The following is a 19870-nucleotide window of genomic DNA, read 5'->3' on the forward strand; positions in this document are numbered from 1 at the left end:
TAAAAAAGTAACTTTTTTTTTTTTTTTTTAAGAGACATGGTCTTGCTCTGTCACCCAGGCTGGAGTGCAGTGGCACAGTCATAGCTCACTGCCACCTCAAATTCTTGGGCTCAACTGATCCTCCCCACTCAGCCTCCTGTGTAGCTGGTACTACAGGCACATGCCATCATGCCTGGCTAATTTGTTGTTGTTGTTGTTGTTGCTGTTTCACAGAGACAGCATCTCACCATGATGCCCGACTAGCCTTGAACTCCTGGCTTCAAGTGATCCTCCCCACTCGGCCTCCCAAAGCGCTGGGATTATAGGTGTGAGCCACCATAACGGGCCCAAAAGTAACATCTGATCAAAAATCTCAAGGTGATGCGGGAACAAGCCATGAGGCTACTCAGGGAAACGTGCTCTAAATAGAAGGAGTAACAAGTACAAAAGCCCTGATATGCGAGCTAAGGTGCTCAGGGACAACAAACAAAGCCAATATGGTTGGGGTAAAACAAGCAAGGGAGAGAAGAGAAGCAGATAAAATCAGAGTTACAAAGCAGTTCATGTGGGACTTTGTAGACGAGTATAAGGACTGTGGCTTTTTCAGTGAATGAGAATTACCGGCAGGTTCTGAGCAAGGAGGGATATGACCTGATTAATTTTAAATGGATCATGTAATCGTGTTTAAACTCAAAAAGCTGAATTAAACACCTGTCCCATCTCTTACTGTGTGTCCTTAAGCTTTTGAACCTCAGTTTCCTCTGTAAATTGTGAAGATACAGACACTGCAAAAAGTTGTTGTGAAAATCAAACAATATACATAAGGCTAAGGGGCTTATGAGCAGTGGCTCACGCCTGTAATCCTAATACCTTGGGAGGCAGAGGTGGGAGGACTGCTTGAGCTCAGGAGTTTGAGACCAGCTTGGGCAACACACCAAGATCTCATTTCCACAAAAAATAAAAAACTTATTGGGGCAGGGGAGGAGAAAAAAAATACTGGGGTGCAGCGGTACACGCCTGTGGTCCAGCTACTTGGGAGGCTGAGATGGGAGGATTGCTTGAGCCAGGAAGGTTGAGTCTGCAGTGAACCATGATCACACTACTGCACTCTAGCCTAGGTGACAGAGCAAGACCTTGCCTCAAAGATACACACACACACACACACACACACACTTTTAAATTATGACAGACTATAAAAATTTCACTACTGAGTTTGTTTGCACTATGTAGTTGTCACATAGTCCTCTTTTCTAGGCCCTCTATACTCACCGTACTGCCACCATCAGCCATTTATGCGACTTTGCCACGAGATTAATGCCCCAGACCTCTGATACCATGAGCTCAGCCTGATACTGCCCTTTAGCTTGACAAGTGCAAGGCAAAGAAAGTGGAGTTTTTTTTTTTTTGTCATTGATGGCAGAGTGGTTTTTTAGCATTATTTTCCTTGTCATTATAAAGAAAATCTTTTTAAAAAATAATGCATGTGGGCCAGGCACAGTGGCTCACGTCTGTAATCCCAGCACTTTGGGAGGCTGAGGTGGGCAGATCACGAAGTTAGGAGATTGAGACTATCCTGGCTAACACAGTGAAACCCTCTCTCTACTAAAAATACAAAAAAAATTAGCCGGGCATGGTGGCGGGTGCCTGTAGTCCCAGCTACTTGGGAGGCTGAGGCAGGAGAATGGAGTGAACCCAGGAGGCGGAGCTTGCAGTGAGCCGAGATCGTGTCACTGCACTCCAGCCTGGGTGACAGAGCGAGACTCCATCTTAAAAAAAAAAAAAAAAAAAAAAGCATGTGGTAATCATAAAAGTGAAGTTCCAAAAAAACAAGACTTTATGAGTCTCCTCTTTATTTAATTTGGCACTGTTTTAATAAAGCTAAAACTGTAGTTCTTGGTCTTGACAGCTTGCCTCATCCAAAAAGAAACAAAAAGGAGGAAAAAAAAAGATGCAGACTGACAAATGAATTCAAATTTCTTTGATCTGCGTCCTAACTCTAAGGGGACTTCAGATAAATCAATGAGTCACAGAAGGGGCAGGAAGATGTAAGCCAGAATACTGATGACAACAGCTGTCTGTCTACCTACCTGTCTTCTGAGATCATCATTAAAGTATGAGATCACCAAGACCAGGGAATACAGAGTAAGATAAGATGGAGGCCCACTGGAGAATTATGAGGCCTGTCGCATTCTGACTCCACTTCCCAGCGGGTGGAAGGTGAATACCCAGGCACTGGTTTTTATCTCCACCTCCTAAGATGTGAGTCATTCTGAGTAGTGACAGAATCCTGCAATGGAAAAGCCCAAAGAAAACCAAGATCTTTGGGAAAAATTATAAACAATCTCATTTATTAGAGGCCTCTGATGGTTTCTTTGAAATGGGTAAATTTCCTCATCTTAAAGTGGAGGGCAAGAATTTTCTACCTAAGGTTTCTCTCAAACTCTAAAATCCCTTAAATATAAAACTAAGTGGCCAGGCGTGGTGGCTCACACCTGTAATGCCAGCACTTTTGGAGGCAGAGGCGGGCGGATCACCTGAGGTCAGGAATTGGAGACCAGCCTGACCAACATGGAGAAACCCCGTCTCTACTAAAAATACAAAATCAGCAGGGCATGGTGGTACATGCCGGTAATCCCAGCTACTTAGGAGGCTGAGGCGGGAGAATCGCTTGAACTCGGGAGGTGGAAGTTGCGGTGAGCCGAGATCGTGCTATTGCACTCCAGACTGGGCAATAAGAGTGAAACTCTGCTTCAAAAAAAAAAAAGTATGTTCTTTTAAAGGCTACATTAATATTTAGAGCAAGCTTGTCCATCCTGCAGCCTAGGATGGCTTGAATGTGGCCCAACACAAATTTGTAAACTTTCTTAAAACATGAGATTTTTTTTTGCAATTTTTTAAAAGCTCATCAGCTATTGTTAGTGTTAATGTATTCCAAGACAATTCTTCTTCTTCCATTGTAGCCCTTGCCAAAAGATTTAGAGCATTAAGAGATCCAAAAAGTAGGTATTGCTAGTGCAATCTGGAGTTTTTAGTCAGTTCTACAGACATGTGAGTGATGTGAACCCAAATGGGGCACCTTCCTTAAAGAGTTAACATACTATCAAAAAGGGAAAAACTTATTTGTCCACAATCTGCCCTATGATACTTCCTTTTAACCTCATTTTTATTAATTGCCACTCCCCTCTTGACCCATACTATTCTAAAACATACAGTGCAGAAACAAACTGTAATGATTAGGGAAATAGAAGTTAAAAAAAATGCAGGAATTTTAAGTACACAGATATCAAGGAAAAGAGAGACTAAATGGACTGAAGAAATATTTTATTTTTATTTTTTTGAGATGGAATCTTGCTGTGTCACCCTGGCTGGAGTGCAGTGGTGCGATCTCGGCTCACCGCAACCTCCACCTCCTGGGTTCAAGAGATTCCCCTGCCTCAGCTTCCCAAGTAGCTGGAATTACAGGCACCCACCACCATGCCTGGCTAACTTTTGTATTTTTAGTAGAGACGGGGTTTCACCATGTTGGCAAGGTTGGTCTCGAACTCCTGACCTCAAGTGATTTGCCCACTTCAGCTTCCCAAAGTGCTGAAAAAATATTTTTAATAATAAAACAAATATTTTCAAATAGATAACATGTATGTGGTATAAAACCAAAAAGATTTTAAAGTACACAGTTTAAAAGCATTTTCTGAAGGATAAATCAAATAGAACACTTAGAAAACTTGAGTGTATAGGTTGTGCTGTATTTCTTAGGCTGGTTAGTAGGTGTGCATTAATCAAATCTTATAATACTTTATATATTCTTTGGCATTTATGGAGTACTCTAATAACAATAACAACAAAAAGTCTTTTCCACCCCAGTCCCCCAGTTCTCTATTCCCCTTTATTGAGGCAGCCAGTGTTACCAGCTTCTGTGGTCCCTCCAGAGACATCCTGTGCATGGACAAATGTGTGGGTGTGCATACATACATGCACAAGACAGAGAGAGAAAAAACAAAGTGACTCCCTAACGATGCCTCATTAAGATCAGATTTATGTCATGGGACCAAAGCGTACCTAAGGAACTGTCTCAATTGTTTTCTCTACAAGTGAATTCTGTCCTGCTGTTGTTATAACTAAGAGGACTGCACTAGATGGATACACCTTAGGGCCTGTCTAGTGAAAGCCTTATACATTAGCTGTCAAGAGCCAAGTTCTAGCATTTCTCCATTCTAAAACACACCAGAGTCAGTACCATGCCCCAATACTCCCTAAGACTTAGCTTCTGAAATTCCACAATGTCCATCTTATTTGTTTTGTTGTTTTTGTTTTTGTTTTGAGGCAGGGTCTCGCTCTGTCGCCCAGGCTGGAGTGCAGTGGCACAATCTCAGCTCACTGCAGCCTCTGCCTCCCAGGTTCAAGCAATTCTCCTGCCTCAGCCCCCCAAGTAGCTGGGACTACAGACATGCACCACCACACCTGGCTAATTTCTGTATTTTTAGTAGAGATGGGGTTTCACCATGTTGGCCAGGCTTGTCTTGAACTCCTGACCTCAAATGATCCACCTGCCTCGGCTTCCTAAAGTGCTGGGATTACAGGCGTGCGCCACCGCGCCCGGCCCCATAATGTCCATCTTGGATCATTAATTATCTAAACAAAATGATTCAGATATGTTTCCATAGTAGTGAGAAAAGCTCTAACTGTGGTTTGATTAGAACACTTAGATTCAGCAATAAACATCACAGGCAGACATGACATACTGCACATTCTGAGATGCAGAAGAATTCCAACTTTGAAAGCTATTTTTCAACAACATCTGCTTTGGACAAGGATTGGCTAAAATACAGGATGGTGGGTAGAAGATTCATTTCTTAATATAAGAACAGATCTCAAAATACTTCGATAAAATCTTGATTTAAAAGCTTATACTTATCAGGGAAAGTATGACAATCCAAATTTCATCACTCTCATTCATTCAAAAATACTTACTAAGTACCATGTGCCAGTATCAGAAGCCAATATATAGATTAATATATTGCCCTTGAGAAGCTAATAATCTAATTAGGAAGACATATACATCTGGCTGGTTCCAAAGGACCAGTAAGAGACCACCAGCAGTGAGGAGGATGAAAGTTTTATTTTTTGAGACAGAATCTTGCTCTGTCGCCCCAGTTGGAGTAGAATGGCATGATCATAGCTTGTTGCAGCCTCGACCTCCTGGGCTCAATCGATCCTCCCACCTCAGCTTCCCAAGTAGCTCTGACTACAGGTGGGCACCATCATACCTGGCTTTTTTTTTCTTTTTTTTAATTTTTTGTAGACATGGGGTCTTGAACTCTTGGGCTTAAGCGATCCTCCTGCCTCAGCCTCCTGAAGTGTTGGGATTACAGGTGTGAGCCACCATGCCAGGCCTGAAAGTTTGTATATAACATACATGAACATGTCTCACCAAAACCCCCAAGCTCCAAATATTCAAATGAAAATTGTTCATAAATATAAAACATACCCTGGAACTTTGCTATCATATTCAATATCCTGAAGTTTTATTTAGGGTAAAACTTTCCATCCTGAATTCTGTCAACAAGGTTTAGTTACTTTAAAACTCTCATTAAATAGCAGACTCACCTATAAAGCATATATTCCTATAGGTTAAAATATTCTATTGCTAGAAAATCTATGGCTCATGTTTATCTACTGACAAAGCCCAAAAGTCTTGACTTTTCAGAGAATGGCTTTTAGTTCACTGAGGCTTCATAACAGATGCTTTTTCATTTCCTATCATAAAGAAAGACAGTATTTTACTATACAGCTGTCATATTACTGTTACAATCCAGCTAATGGCTACAGCACTTCAGAACAAAACAGTAGCAATTTTACAAAACCAACACATTGTTAATGTTTTTGATCACATAGGAGACAGGTACTGGAGATATCAGTTTGCTATTACCCTTTCTATATCCAGAGTCTCTCCACTTTTATGAACATAAACAAAAGAAAGAAGTCCACATACACGCTATGGCAGACCCTTCATTCTACCTGCATCCAACACTCTTGTCAATTTCATTTCGCCTACTATCATCCTTTGAAAGTTTTATGAAGTAGCTGGTCCAACAGATGGGTGGCTAGCCCTGCCCAACACATGACGAAGGAAAAACAGCTCTTAGCAAGCAAGACAAGAAAATATTAAGTATGTCCCTTTCCCTCTCAAGGCTGAGAACACTGAGACTACCTGAGAAGAAAGCAAACAATCTTTTAACCTTTATAAAGAAAAGTTACTGGACTGAGATGATCTGTAAGTAACAAGGTGATTTTAAAAAGGGAGAGAGTTCAAATGCTAAAATCTACCCCTCAAGATAAAATAGGCACTTGCCCACACATAGCAGAGAACTGGAATAGACAGGAAAAATAAATAAATCCAAATTAGTTTAACTGGGAGCTTTTTCATCAAAGACAGATGGGAAACATTCAGATAAGCACACTATCTTGTTTAGAACACAAAGCTCAATAGATCTGTAGGAGGAAAAGGAAAGGCAACCTGAAACACATAGCCTATATGCATAAAAAATGACTCATGGTCATATTAGTAAAACCAGAAAGAACAAAATGGTAGTGGTATCTGTCTTCTTTGCCCCTTCCCTGATCATAAGCTTTATTAACCAGATAGCATCTGATCCTGTCTTCAACTGATGTATATCTGTCTTTCAACATACTACCTAAAACGCTCCCCAAGGAAAACAGTGAGACCAATTCTGCCAGAGACAGTATCTGCCAGAACCAAGAAGTCTTATTTTCCTTTGAGTGAAAGCCAGTGGATGGGGAAGAGGTCCCCAAATGCCACTTGTCTGAATCTTTTAAGATATGCTCTGAAACAAGAAAACACTACAGATTACATTTTAGTAGAGATCTAAAAATAGCAAAAGAACATTCCCTATTTTTAGATATCTGACTTCCAAGTGTAAAAACACTAAAAGTAAAAGAAACCACTGAAAACTAACTATATTTTTAAAAGGGTTTTAAAAACTCTGAATTGGAAAACTGTTTTTAGAGATAAAATTTCAAAAATCCTGCCTTGTGTTGACTGACTCTTTGCTCAAACTTACCCATCTCCAAAATTTAGTCCTAATCCTATGTGTTATTAAGGGCATTTCCACAGAACCAAAAGATGGTACAGAAAGGTTATACCACAAACGAGAAAGAACAGTTAAGAAAAAAAATTTAAAGATGCTTTCATAAAAACATAGAGTCTAGACTAGTGATTAAAGACAACAATGTATAAAACAGCAAAGCAATTTAATTGTCTTTCATTTAAAACAGTGCCACAGACAATACAACACTTGATTAAAGAAGACAAATAGTTTTTTTTCTCAAACAGGTCTCCTCAACTGAATAATCTTAAAACCAGTAAGCATCTAATTCAAAGCTGTCAGAATAACTAGAATTTGCAATGAGAGAAAAATTAATAAAAAACTGAAAATGCAGTACATTTCTTCCTCCCCATTTCTGTCCACTCCTAGTACAAATATGACCAATTTTTTTTAAAGAAGCCTGTGGCAAATAAGATTTGTAGGAAATTATTAGCAAGTTAGGAAATTAGGATTTATGTGAATTACCTGACTGTACTGCCATCATTAACATCTCAGGTTCCAGTAGAGTCATGACGGATTCTTCCAGAAACAAAAATCCACAAATATAATGAAGAAAGTCAAAGTCACAGGAGAAAAGCTGTCTTGAAAGCTTTCACAAATTCAATCTGATGCCTTATGCTCAAATCAGACTGTGAGAATATCCCCTTCTCAGTGCAGTTACCAATTTATCCACCCTTCAGGCGAGTCAAGATGACACAGATTTGAATTACTGCCGACAGGAAACCAAAAAGCTCTCCAGTTAAGACATACTAAGTGTGGTTAGAACAGTGAGCAAGCTCCTCCCCTTGCTATTCGTCTCTGGGGGAGGGGAGAGACATATATAAAGAGACTTTCAGAAAACAGATCAACTGCTTTTTTCCTCTCAAGAAGAGAAGATGAGGTTTTGTTCAAAACCCCACTATAAGAGACTGCTGTTAATGCAGTTTAGTGGAACAGATTAAACACAATCCAAACAACTCAAGCTCATGAAAGAAGCAGTCCAATTACTGACCCATTGATGAGAGGTGGGGAAGAAGATTAAACACATATAAACACATATATACAAAATGTAAGCTGCATAAATTTTCTGAAAAAGAATTCCAACGGCTTTTTTATCTGTGGTATTTATAGATAACAGGCTAAGGAAGTTGAACATTTAACTACAGAAGCTCAACTATTTCTCCACCCCCACTCCAATTAAAATATCTGTTTCAAAAAGTCATCTGAATACATTCCAGAGCTGTAATCTGTCTTTCAGATCTGTCAGTCCCCTAAAAGAGCCTCTTACTTGTGCCTATATTAGACATACGGTCTGTGAATAGACAGTATACTGATGTTATTTGATTTCATTTACTTTTTTTGTATGTTTGAGACAGGGTCTCACTCTGTTGCCCAGACTGGAATGCAGTGGTGCAAATGTGGCTTACTGCAACCTCAACCTCCCAGGCTCAAGTGCTCCTCCCACCTCAGCCTCCTGAGTAGCTGGTCTCAAACTCCTAGGCTCAAGCGATCTGCCCACCTTAGCCTCACAAAGTGCTGGGATTACAGGCATGAGCCACTGCTCCCCACAGCTCCTTTCATTAACTGATATTCATAACAATGATATTAAGATTACTTTCAGTCTATCTGACTGAATTTTTTAAAGTTGGAAACTAAGAATCCATGTTTGGTGTGTTTATCTAGAATTCTTCAATCTTTCTCGTTAACTATCAGCCTGTATGTGAAAGCTGGCTGCTGCCAATAGCCCAGCGAATACCTTAATGCTTACATAGTAAACAAATGGTAAATAAAAGCAGTAGGAGACCTTAAGAGAGAAAATAGTCTCAGAATGACTGAAGGCAATATTTTGTTATTAGTAAAGAGAAGCAATGCAAATTTGGGGTGAGGGAGACTCAGTACAAGAGAGAAAAACTTCCTTCCTTTCTCACTCCAAGAACATCATGTTTAAAAGAAAAGCCAGAAAAGCTCTATATAGAACTGTGGGAATGACTCAACAGGCAATGAGTAGCAGCCAGTGTGGGCTAAATGCTGCTCTGGGAAAGCAGAAGCATCTCACTGGCCCCTTCTGGCAACCAAATTTTCAAACTGACTTAGGAAAAACGGGTAAATTTCAACTTTGAGTCTACATGACAGTCTGGTCAAAGGTTAGCAACTAAGGGAAAAGCATCCCTAAAAGGTTGAGAAGATTGAGTCATTCCTTGGTCCTTATGTGGGCTGTATAATTTGCTGTGTGAGAGGTTTTTTCTTTTCTTTTTTTTTTTTTTTTTGAGACTAGGTCTCACTCTGTCCCCCAGACTGAGTACAATGGCATGATCTCAGCTCACTGCAGCCTCAACCTCCCAAGTTCAAGTGATCCTCCTACCTCAGCCTCCCAAGTAGCTGGGACTACAGGCATATGCCACCACACCCAGCTAACTTTTGTATTTTTAGTAAAGATGGGGTTTCACCATGTTGCCCAGGCTGGTCTCGAACTCGTAAGCTCAAGTAATCCCCCTGCCTCAGCTACCCAAAGTGCTGGGATTACAGGCTTGAACCACCACACCTGGTCTTTGTTAAATTTACTTTGTCTCTCTAGTAATGAGGGTTTTCAAATGAAACAAGTTTTCACAGTTCGGTATTTACAGGAAAATAAATATAAACTTTAAGATTCCTGCACAGAAGATGGTAGGAAGGGCAGAGGGCTGGCTGTCTCCCTCCTGCCAAAACTGTTCGCCACAGAAGAGAGCATGTAATGCCACAGTGTCAATACTCCAGCACCACAGGAGATATTGAGAGTCATGCGATAGGAATAACAAATAAACATAACATCTCAGTTGATTTGACTTTTTCTTAGCAATTCCACACCCACTATCTCACTGGCACTTTGAGGTAAAAAGACCTAAATAAAAGAAAAACCATTTTTAAACAGTAATCTTTAAAAAATTAAACAAGAAGCAATGTAATCTTTCCCAATTGCTAAGATTTTGCATTTACTCTCAAGAGTATTAGCACAGCAACATTCATTGTGAAAACAGACTTTAAAACAAATTTCACAATTCTAAAAGTCTGAACCCCTGTGAAAGCTTCAGTTCCATTATTTTTTGTGCAAATTAGTAACACTTCATAGAAAAAGAACTAAAGTAAACTTTAACAAGGGCTCTGCACAAATGAAGATGACTTCAAGTTAATAGCACCAAGGAAATGAGAGAGAATGATCTTAATTTCCAATAGAACAAAAGCTTTGCTTCTAATCCTAACTAGCTAATCAACACAAATTTGATATGATCTACAGTCTCTATTAATTGACTCTAAAGGGACATTATACTGCAGGATACACAGCCTTTTTTTTTTTTTTTTTTTTTTTTTTTTTTTGAGACAAAGTCTCTCTCTGCCACTCAGGCTGAAATGCAGTGGCACAATCTCGGCTCACTGCAACCTCCGCCTCCCAGGTTCAAGTGATTCTCATACCTCAGCCTCCCAAGTAGCTGGGATTACAGTCGCCCACCACCACACCTGGCTAATTTTTATATATATTTTTAGTTGAGATGGGGTTTCACCATGTTGGCCCAGGCTGGTCTTGAACTCCTGGCCTCAAGTTCCACCAGCCTTGGCCTCCCAACGTGTTGGGAATCCAGGCATAAGCCACCGCACCCAGCCTAGTTTTAAGTTGTTTAACAGTTTTGGCAGTTATTAACAATTTTTTTTTTTTTTTGAGACAGAATCTTGCTCTGTCGCCCAGGCTGGAGTGCAGTGGCACAATCTCAGCTCACTGCAACCTCCACCTCCTGGGTTCAAGCAATTCTCCTGCCTTAGCCTCCCAAGTAGCTGGACTACGGGCGCCCACCACCATGCCCGGCTAATTTTTGTATTTTTTGTTTGAGACAGTCTTTCTCTGTAGCCAGGCTGGAGTGCAGTGGCACGATCTCGGCTCACTGCAACCTCCGCCTCCCGGGTTCAAGCGATTCTCCTGCCTCAGCCTCCCGAGTAGCTGGGATTACAGGCACACACCACCACGCCTGGCTAATTTTTGTATTTTTAATAGAGACAGGGTTTTCACCATGTTGGCCAGGATGGTCTCGATCTCTTGACCTCGTGATCCGCCTGCCTTGGCCTCCCAAAGTGCTGGGATTACAGGCACGAGCCACCGCACCCAGCCGACAACAACTATTTTCTTAACGTAACTATAATATTTTCACACTTAAATTTTATAAATTCCTTAATATCAGTTAAACAATCGGTGTTCACATTTTCACAGTTATCTCTTTTTTTTTTTTTTTCCCCCAGACAGGGTCTCACTCTGTTGCCCAGACAAGAGTGCAGTGGAGTGATCTCAGCTCACTGCAGCCTCGACCTCCCAGGCTCAAACGATCCCCCCATCTCAGCCTCCCAAGTAGCTGGGACTGCAGGTACCTGCCACCATACTCAGCTAATATTTAAAATTTCTGTAGAGATGGGGGGTTGTCATCATGTTGCCCAGGCTGCTCTTGAAATCCTGGGCTCAGGCAATCCTCCCGCCTCAGCCTCCCAAAGTGGTAGGATTACAGATGTGAGCCACCGCACCCAGCCCAGGTTAAAGTTTTTGAAAGGAGTATTTCACAGGTGGTAGTGTGTACTTGAGCACTGTGCTCCTTCTCTTCGGCCTTGTTTCTACTAAAAACCATCCTTGTTACCAACTGATTGTTATTTCTCTTTGAAAATTCAGTTTAAGGTGCTGCCTTCTCCATAAAGCCTTCTCTGATCCCTGGCACTCTCCCCACCTTTCTCACAGCCTCCATGGATATGCTAACTACCCCTCCTTTAGGCTCCCCCAGCACCTGTGCCTGCCTCCATTATTGTTCTTTAACACGTGGCTTAATTCTAGCCAGGCAGCGCGGTGGCTCAAACCTGTAATTCCAGCACTTTGAGAGGCTGAGGTGGGTGGATCAGGGGTTCGAGACCAACCTGACCAACATGGTGAAACCCCATCCCTACTATAAATACAAAAATTAGCCGGGCATGGTGGCATATGCCTGTAATCCCAGCTACTTGGGAGGCTGAGGCAGAATTGCTTGAATGCATGAGGTTAAGGTTGCAGTGAGCTGAGATGGTGCCACTACACTCCAGCCTGGGTGACAGAGTGACACTCTGTCTCAAAAAAAAAAAAAAAAAAACACCAAAAACATACAAACAAAAAATTCCTCTGCATTCTCAAATCTTGCTCAGTGTCTGACATACATGACAGCATTCATAAATGTGTGCCAAGTGGAATGAAAAGCCCTTATTTATCACAGAAATTCAAATGGCATAGGAAAAGTTCATAACAAAAAAAAATAATTACCTACCCAGAAAGGGCAGGTGCTCTGCTAAAATTTTCATTAGAACACATACTGAAGGTGTTATTAGAAAACTACATAAAGTACTGAAGTATGGAATTAACATAAACAAAGACATTCACAATAATACCCTCAGGAATATTAAGTCAATGAGAACGAAAATGCTGAAATTATAGGGAATGAATATGAGAAATCAGAAAAACAGAGAACCTTGGCTCACCTACAGGATAATCTTTAACCATAGAAAGCTGTCAATTTCACTAATATCAATTTCCATAATAAAATGTAATTTACACATGTATACACAAAAGCAACAAATGTATTTTTATGAACTCTGTGGGATTTCAGAGCACAGAAATGTAATCCAGTTCCTGTGCCCATTTCTGATTTGAGTTCTCACAAGTGTACGCATGAGTTTATTGAGGCTCAGCTCTACAAAAAATCTAGTCATCATACCCAAATGTCATGGGCTCCAACCACTTAAGACTTTCCCCTAGACACCTCGTATTGGGCACCACTCAAAAGATAACATAACCCAGCATGCAGGCAAGTTGCTACAGGTCCTGAGGCAGCTTCCATTTCCTGTGACCACAACCTACTGCTGATGAAGTACTGAGTCAAGACCTGCAAACCTGGGAGGATCACACATTACCACAGGTATATTATTCCTTAGACCCAGGATAGATGATGGCCGTGTGTGTGTGTGTGTGTGTGTGTGTGTGTGTGTGTGTGTGTGTGTGTATTTTCTGTTTGTTTGTTTTTGAGACAGAGTCTTGCTCTGTTGCCCAGGCTGGAGTGCAGTGGCGCGGTCTCGGCTCACTATAATCTCCGCCTCCCGGGTTCAAGCGATTCTCTTGCCTCAGCCTCCCAAGTAGCTGGGATTACAGGTGCCTGCCACCACGCCCGGCTAAATTTTCGTATTTTTAGTAGAGACAGGGTTTCACCATGTTGGCCAGGATGGTCTCGAACTCCTGACCTCATAATCAGCCTGCCTCGGCCTCCCAAAGCGCTGGGATTACAGGCGTGAGCCACTGCACCCAGCCTAGGTGATGGCTATATTTTAAGCTCACTTTTTAAAGATTTTTATTTATTTATTTTAAGACAGGGTCTCACTCTGTTGCCCAGGCTGCAGTGCAGTGGCACGATCATGGCTCATTCATACTTTATGTCTGAAATAAAGTACTCATTTCACATCACTTCCTCCCAAACTCCCTCCACTGATATACTGGTACTCTTCCAGTTCCTTTGTGACAATTTTCCCCAATAACCTCTGCCTCCCTCCTCCCACCCCCTACCCCTGTCTTCACACACGCTATTACTTATTTCATTTGTCAAACCACTACTTATGCTTTGGATCTCTGCTTAAATGTCTCTTCCTCAAAGAAGACTTCCCTACATTAAAACCCTCACTATTAGATCTGTTATTCTGTTATAATATCTTGTGTTTTTGTTTTTTTAAAAAGCAATTACCAAAGTTTGTAACTATGAATTAGCTCATCTAACTCTCTGTTGAGTCTTTTTCTTTCATGGAACTATAGAAGTTCCATGACAATAAGAACTTTATCTGTCTTGTTCATTACTCTCTCTCCAATACTTAGCACACAGTGCTAAGTGCTAAGATCTTAATAATCACAGAATAATTTTTCCAACATTAAAATGGTCAAATTATTTAAGCCAATATTTCCACTTCTAAGGAAATAATCTGAAATGCAAAAAACATTTTAAAAGATATTTATCCAAATATTAATGTATGTGTGAAAAACAGAAAATGATTCAATTGTCCAACTAAGGAGAAAGTAAATAAATGATGGCACAGAACAGAATGTTATGCACCCCATTAAAAAAGGCTACTTATAAAAATATTTCAGTAATATGAAAAAAGCAGGACACAGAATTGGGTCTGTAGTATTAGCTCAGTTATTTTAAAAACACACATTTGCGAGAACACTAGAGGGATATAAACCATATACTAACAGTGATTTTCTCTGGGAGATGAGATCCATTAGAATTTGTGCTTTTGCTTTTGTTTTGTTTTGTGTTAGAGCAGGAACTCTATCTGGTATCTATTCTCCAGGGGCCTAGCATAACATGTGATGAATAAGTAAGAATGAGAAATTGATTATCTCTAAGTACTGGAATGAAGTAAGTTATGAAATTCTCTAAGTCACATTATAAACAGAATCATTTAATCAATTGACATGCCTAAGATTGGAGGATTTTCAACTGGGCGACCTAATCTAGAAAATCCTTGAAAACCAGGCTTTCTGAGGAATATAATTAACAAAACTCTTTCCTTTCCCCAAGAAATACTGTAATTTGGATCAGAAACTGCCCACTCAAAATTTTTACTTCTCCCAGCAATTAATTAGAACCTCTTGGGCAACATTGTGGCATGAAAGGATACAGTTCGTACCCTTACAGAAAAAAATACATGATCTGTCCTTTATTCCACAGGCTGCACATGTGAAAACAAACTGGTACTTCTTAAATCTTACATAAAGGAGGAGAAAAACCACTGTGAAAGAGGAAAGGCCCTTTTCACTCCCATTTTCCTGCTTACTTTTCTTTACATAGCTCTTCCAATCCTATCCAGCACCTCAGATTACAGACACACATAGAACTGCACCTTTACATCTCTCAGAACAATATCTGAGATCAACAACAACATTTAGAAAATAAAATTTTTGTAAAAGGCAACATTTACAATCTCATTAAAACACACAAAGTGTCTAAAAACAAATCTAACTAAAGATGTGTAAGATCATCACAGAGAAAAATTTTAAAAACCCATTGGGAGACGTTACAAAAGATCTAAATAAATGTGGAAAATATATATTTACAGTATAATATTCTAAAAATATCAGTTCTTCCTAAGTTGGTTCATAGATGCAATGCAATTCCAATCAAAATCCCAGAGTAATTTTATATGGAAATGCAAATGACCAAGAACAGACAAGAATGAAACTCTTGAACAAGAACAACGTGGGAGGACTTACTTCTCCCATACAACAGGGCTTATTACAGTTATCGTAATTAAAACTGTGAGGGCAGGAATACACAAATAGCCCAATGGAACCAAATAGCAAGCTCAGAAACATACCCACATAGCTAAGTCCTTGATATATGAAAGACGTAGCTCTGTTATTAGTGGGGAAAGAAGAGTATTTTCAATAAACGGAATCCACTTGAAAAAAATTAACTTGTGTCTTACCTTATTCCCATATGAAAAATTATTTCCAGAAACACAAGACACAAAACTCACAAACTATAAAAGACTCATATAAATTACATTAAATTTAGAAATTCTTTTTGTGTTTTGTTTGTTTGTTTTGAGATGGGGTCTTGCTCTGTCACCCAGGCTAGAGTACAGTGGCATGATTATAGTTCATTGTAACCTTGAATTCCTGGGCTCAAGTGATCCTTCTGCCTCAGCCTCCTGAGTAGGTGGGACTACAGGCATGAGCCACCATGCCCGGCTCATTTTTTTGAGAGAGGGGGTCTTGCTATGTTGCCTAGGTTGGTCTTGAACTCCTGGCCTCAAGCCATCCTCCCGCCTTGGCCTCCCCAAGCACTGGGATTACAGGCATGAGACACTACCCCCAGCTAAATTTAGAGATTCTTAATCAAAAGACAGGATAAAGAGAAAGAAAAAGACAAACCCCAAAGTGGGAGAAGATGTCTGCAATACACTTAAGCAACAACAAACTAGTATTCCGGATATTTAAAGAACTCTTATTAAAGAAAAAAACCAATACAATAGAAAGAGTAGGCAAAAGACTTAACTTGCCACTTCACAAAAGAGGAAATACAGGCCAGGGCCAGCATGGGCTACATAGCAAGACTCTGTCTATACAAAATATAAAAACTGAGCCAGGCATGGTGGCACACTCCTGTAGTCCCAACTACTCAGGAGGGTGAGGCAGGAGGAATATTTGAGCCCAGGAGATCGAGGCCGCAGTGAGCACTATCTTCCAGCCTAGGCAACAGAGCACGACACTGTCTTGAAAAATAAAAAATAAATAAATAAATTAAATAAATAAATATATATATATACACTTAAAATAACGGAAAGTGGTTTCTTTTACCAATTTTATATATATATAAAATCATTGGTATATATATAAAATAACTGGTATATATATAATTGGTAAAAGAAATCACTTTCCATTATTATACATTATATATAATATTTTATATATATATAAAATAATTGGTAAAAGAAATCACTTTCCATTATGATATACTGATTCAATGGATGCCAGAACTCCTTGAGCTGAAGCCTAAGGGCTTAGTTCATTAGACAGATGTTTCCAGGCTTCTCCAGGCCCTGGCTAGATAGGATCCACAAGCAGATCAACTTTATCTTTTAGACCTAAGTTCTCAGCCTAGAAGACAGAGAAGTAATATTTTAAAATATACCTTGAAAGTTTTTATCAACGTTTTACAATTAGGCCAGTAAAGACTGGGTTAGCCAAAGGCACCTCCTCTCTTTAAGGCTCCAAGTTCTGTTTAGGAAATGAAGGTGTCAGGACCTTGACGCCTACTGCCCCACAGGTACCTCTGCTAGCCCACTGAATTTCTTTTCTTTTTTTTTTTTTTTTTTTTTTTTGAGATGAAGTCTTGCTCTTGTTCCCCAGGCTGGAGTGCAGTGGCGCTATCTCCCGGCTCACTGCAACCTCTGCCTCCTGGGTTCAAGCAATTCTCCCACCTCAGCCTCCCAAGGAGCTGGGATTACAGGCGCCTGCCACCACGCCCGGCTAATCTTTGTATTTTTATTAGAGACGGGGTTTCACCATGTTGGCCAGGCTGGTCTCAAACTCCTGACCTCAGGCGATCCACCCACCTCGGCCTCCCAAAGTGCTGGGATTACAGGCGTGAGCCACCACGCCCGGCCATTTTTTTCTTTTTTTTGAGATGGAGTCTTGCTCTTGTCACCCAGGCTGGAGTGTAGTGGTGTGATCTCAGCTCACTGCAACCTCCCTCTCCCCAGTTCAAGCGATTCTCCTGCCTCAGCCTCCCAAGTAGCTGGGATTACAGGCACCCGCCATCACGCCCAGCTAATTTTTTAGTAGAGGAGGGGTTTCACCATGTTGGCCAGGCTGGTCTTGAGCTCCTGACCTCAAGTGATCCACCCACCTCGGCCTCCCAAAGTGCTGGGATTACAGGCGTGAGCCGCCGTACCCGGCCACCACTGAATTTCTATATGATACATGCTTCTATGTGAAACAGATCAAAGAAGTACATTTCTCACTCCACTCTCTCAACACACGGTACACCCATTCATGAAAAAGCACCTCCTCTAACTCTAGAATTTATTCTGTTCTAGAACTCCACACTTTCCAATTTCACAATCTTCTCAAAGATTTTTCATTTCTGCTCCTATCATTACCTCCCAAACAAATGACCATGCAAAAACCTACTGTAAAATACAACAATCTTCTTACCAGCCTCTTTCCTCCAGAGCTGAATGCTGGAGAGTAACAAAATTTAAGAGGTAGGCAGAGAAAGATAGCAAAAGCTCTGAATGGCAAAGGGAGTGGCTGGAAAGGTAGAGTTCAAAAAGCCGGAAAAAGGTAAGTCGTAGATATCCGTGAAGGAAAAGTTTCAAGTCTGAGGGAGAAGCCAACCATGTCAAATGATGCAAAGAGGTCAAGTAGCATAAAGACTAAAGAGGGCTTATTTGATCTGCAACAAAAAGAACACAAATTACTGTGGCAATGGCAGTTTCTGAAGACAGGTAGTGACAGAAGCCATAAAGCAGTTGAGTCTCTGGGATATGAGAAAGTAGAGAAAGCAATGACTAAACTATTCTTTCAGGAGCTTAAACACTAAGGGAAAGTTAGAGTTGCTGGGAAAGATTTCAGTTAATTTATATGCTAAGTGGAAACACTTCAGAGAAAAAGGCTGAAGATACACAAACACCTTGGGTCCAACAGCAACAGCTGCCTTCTACTCCACTGAGAAAACAGAGTTCTTACCTGTAGTGGAACAAACATGTAAACCATTCATTGATTCATTCAATAAATATTTATTGCCAGGCGCGGTGGATCACGCCTGTAATCCCAGCACTTTGGGAGGCCGAGGCGGGAGGATCATGAGGTCAGGAGATCGAGACCATCCTGGCTAACACGGTGAAACCTCGTTTTTACTAAAAATACAAAAAATTAGCCTGGCGTGGTGGTAGGCGCCTGTAGTCCCAGCTACTCGGGAGGCTGAGGCAGGAGAATGCTGTGAACCCAGGAGGCAGAGCTTGCAGTGAGCCGAGACTGCGCCACTGCACTCCAGCCTGGGCGACAGAGTGAGACTCCATCTCAAAAAATATATATAAAATAAAATGAAATAAATAAATATTTATTGAGTGCCTATTATGATTCAGGAGTTGGGTATATGCCAGTGAACAAAATAAAGTTTCTGCCCTCAGGAAATAACTATTAAATAGGAGAAAATAGACAATAAACACAAACACACACATACACACACACACACACAACGACAGATAATAATAAGGGCTTTGAAGAAAAAGCAGGATCAAGAGTAACAGGAGGTGCTATTTTAGAGAAGACAAGCAGGGAAGGCCTCCCTGAGGAAATGACATTTGTGCAGGAACTTCAATGAAAGCACAGCAAGTACAAGGCCCTGGGATAGGAATAGGTTTGATGTGTTCAAGAAATAGCAAGAAGTCAGTGTGCCTGGGAGCTAAGGGATAAGGGTAAGAAATGATGTGAGAGAGAGGCTGGGCATGGTGGCTCACGTCTGTAATCTCAGCATTTTGGAGGACAAGGTGGACAAATAACTTGAGGTTAGGAGTTCAAGACCAGCCTGGCCAATATGGTGAAACCCCATCTCTAATAAAAATAATTTAAAAATCAGCCTGGCGTGGTGGCGTACGCCTGTAATCCCAGCTACTCGGTAGCTCAGGAATGAGAATCACTTGAACCCTGGAGGCAGAGGTTGCCGTGAGCTGAGATCATACCAGTGCATTCCAGCCTGGGTGACAGGGCGAGACTGTCTCCCAAAAAAAAAAAAAGAAATGATGTCAGAGAGAATACCAAGGCCACATCATAAGTACTATGATTTCATCATAAGCCTCACAGAAAAGCATTGAAGAGTTTTGAGAGTAGCGTAGCAGTGTCTGATTTCAGTTTTCAAAGGCTCACTCATTGCTGAGTAAAGAATTCCAATTACAATATAGGGTGATGAAGTAGGCTGATAAAGGGCAACAGGGCACAGTGGCTCACGCCTGTAATCTCAGCACTGTGGGAGGCTGAGGCCAGGGGCAGAGGGGATCACTTGAGGTCAGGAGTTCGAGACCTGCCTAGCCAACATGGTGAAATCCCGTCTCTACTAAAAATACAAAAATTATCCGGGCATGGTGGCGCATGTCTGTAATCCCAGCTACTCAGGAGGCTGAGGCACAAGAATCACTCGAACCAGGGAGGCAGAGCTTGCCGTGAGCCGAGATCACGCCACAGAACTCCAGCCTGGGTGACAGAACAA

The 19870-nt window shown here is 41.0% G+C and overlaps 1 protein-coding gene across 7 annotated transcripts in view; it reads right to left on the bottom strand.

Annotated features, from left to right (window-relative positions):
* Window positions 1–19870, bottom strand: part of MRTFA (myocardin related transcription factor A) — a 224305-nt gene that overhangs the window by 113226 nt on the left and 91209 nt on the right. Inside the window, exon 1 of one of the 7 annotated variants that reach the window (XM_019018438.4) lies at window positions 7569–8564. The exons of the other annotated variants lie outside the window; for them this stretch is intronic. Within the exon in view, the coding sequence (XP_018873983.3) occupies window positions 7569–7614 (46 nt within the window). The 5' untranslated portion in view covers window positions 7615–8564. Of the gene's footprint in view, window positions 1–7568; window positions 8565–19870 lie in introns of those variants that run through there. 7 annotated transcript variants of the gene reach the window in all.

Source organism: Gorilla gorilla, chromosome 23 (assembly GCF_029281585.2).
Source record: "Gorilla gorilla gorilla isolate KB3781 chromosome 23, NHGRI_mGorGor1-v2.1_pri, whole genome shotgun sequence".
Lineage (NCBI taxonomy): Eukaryota > Metazoa > Chordata > Mammalia > Primates > Hominidae > Gorilla > Gorilla gorilla.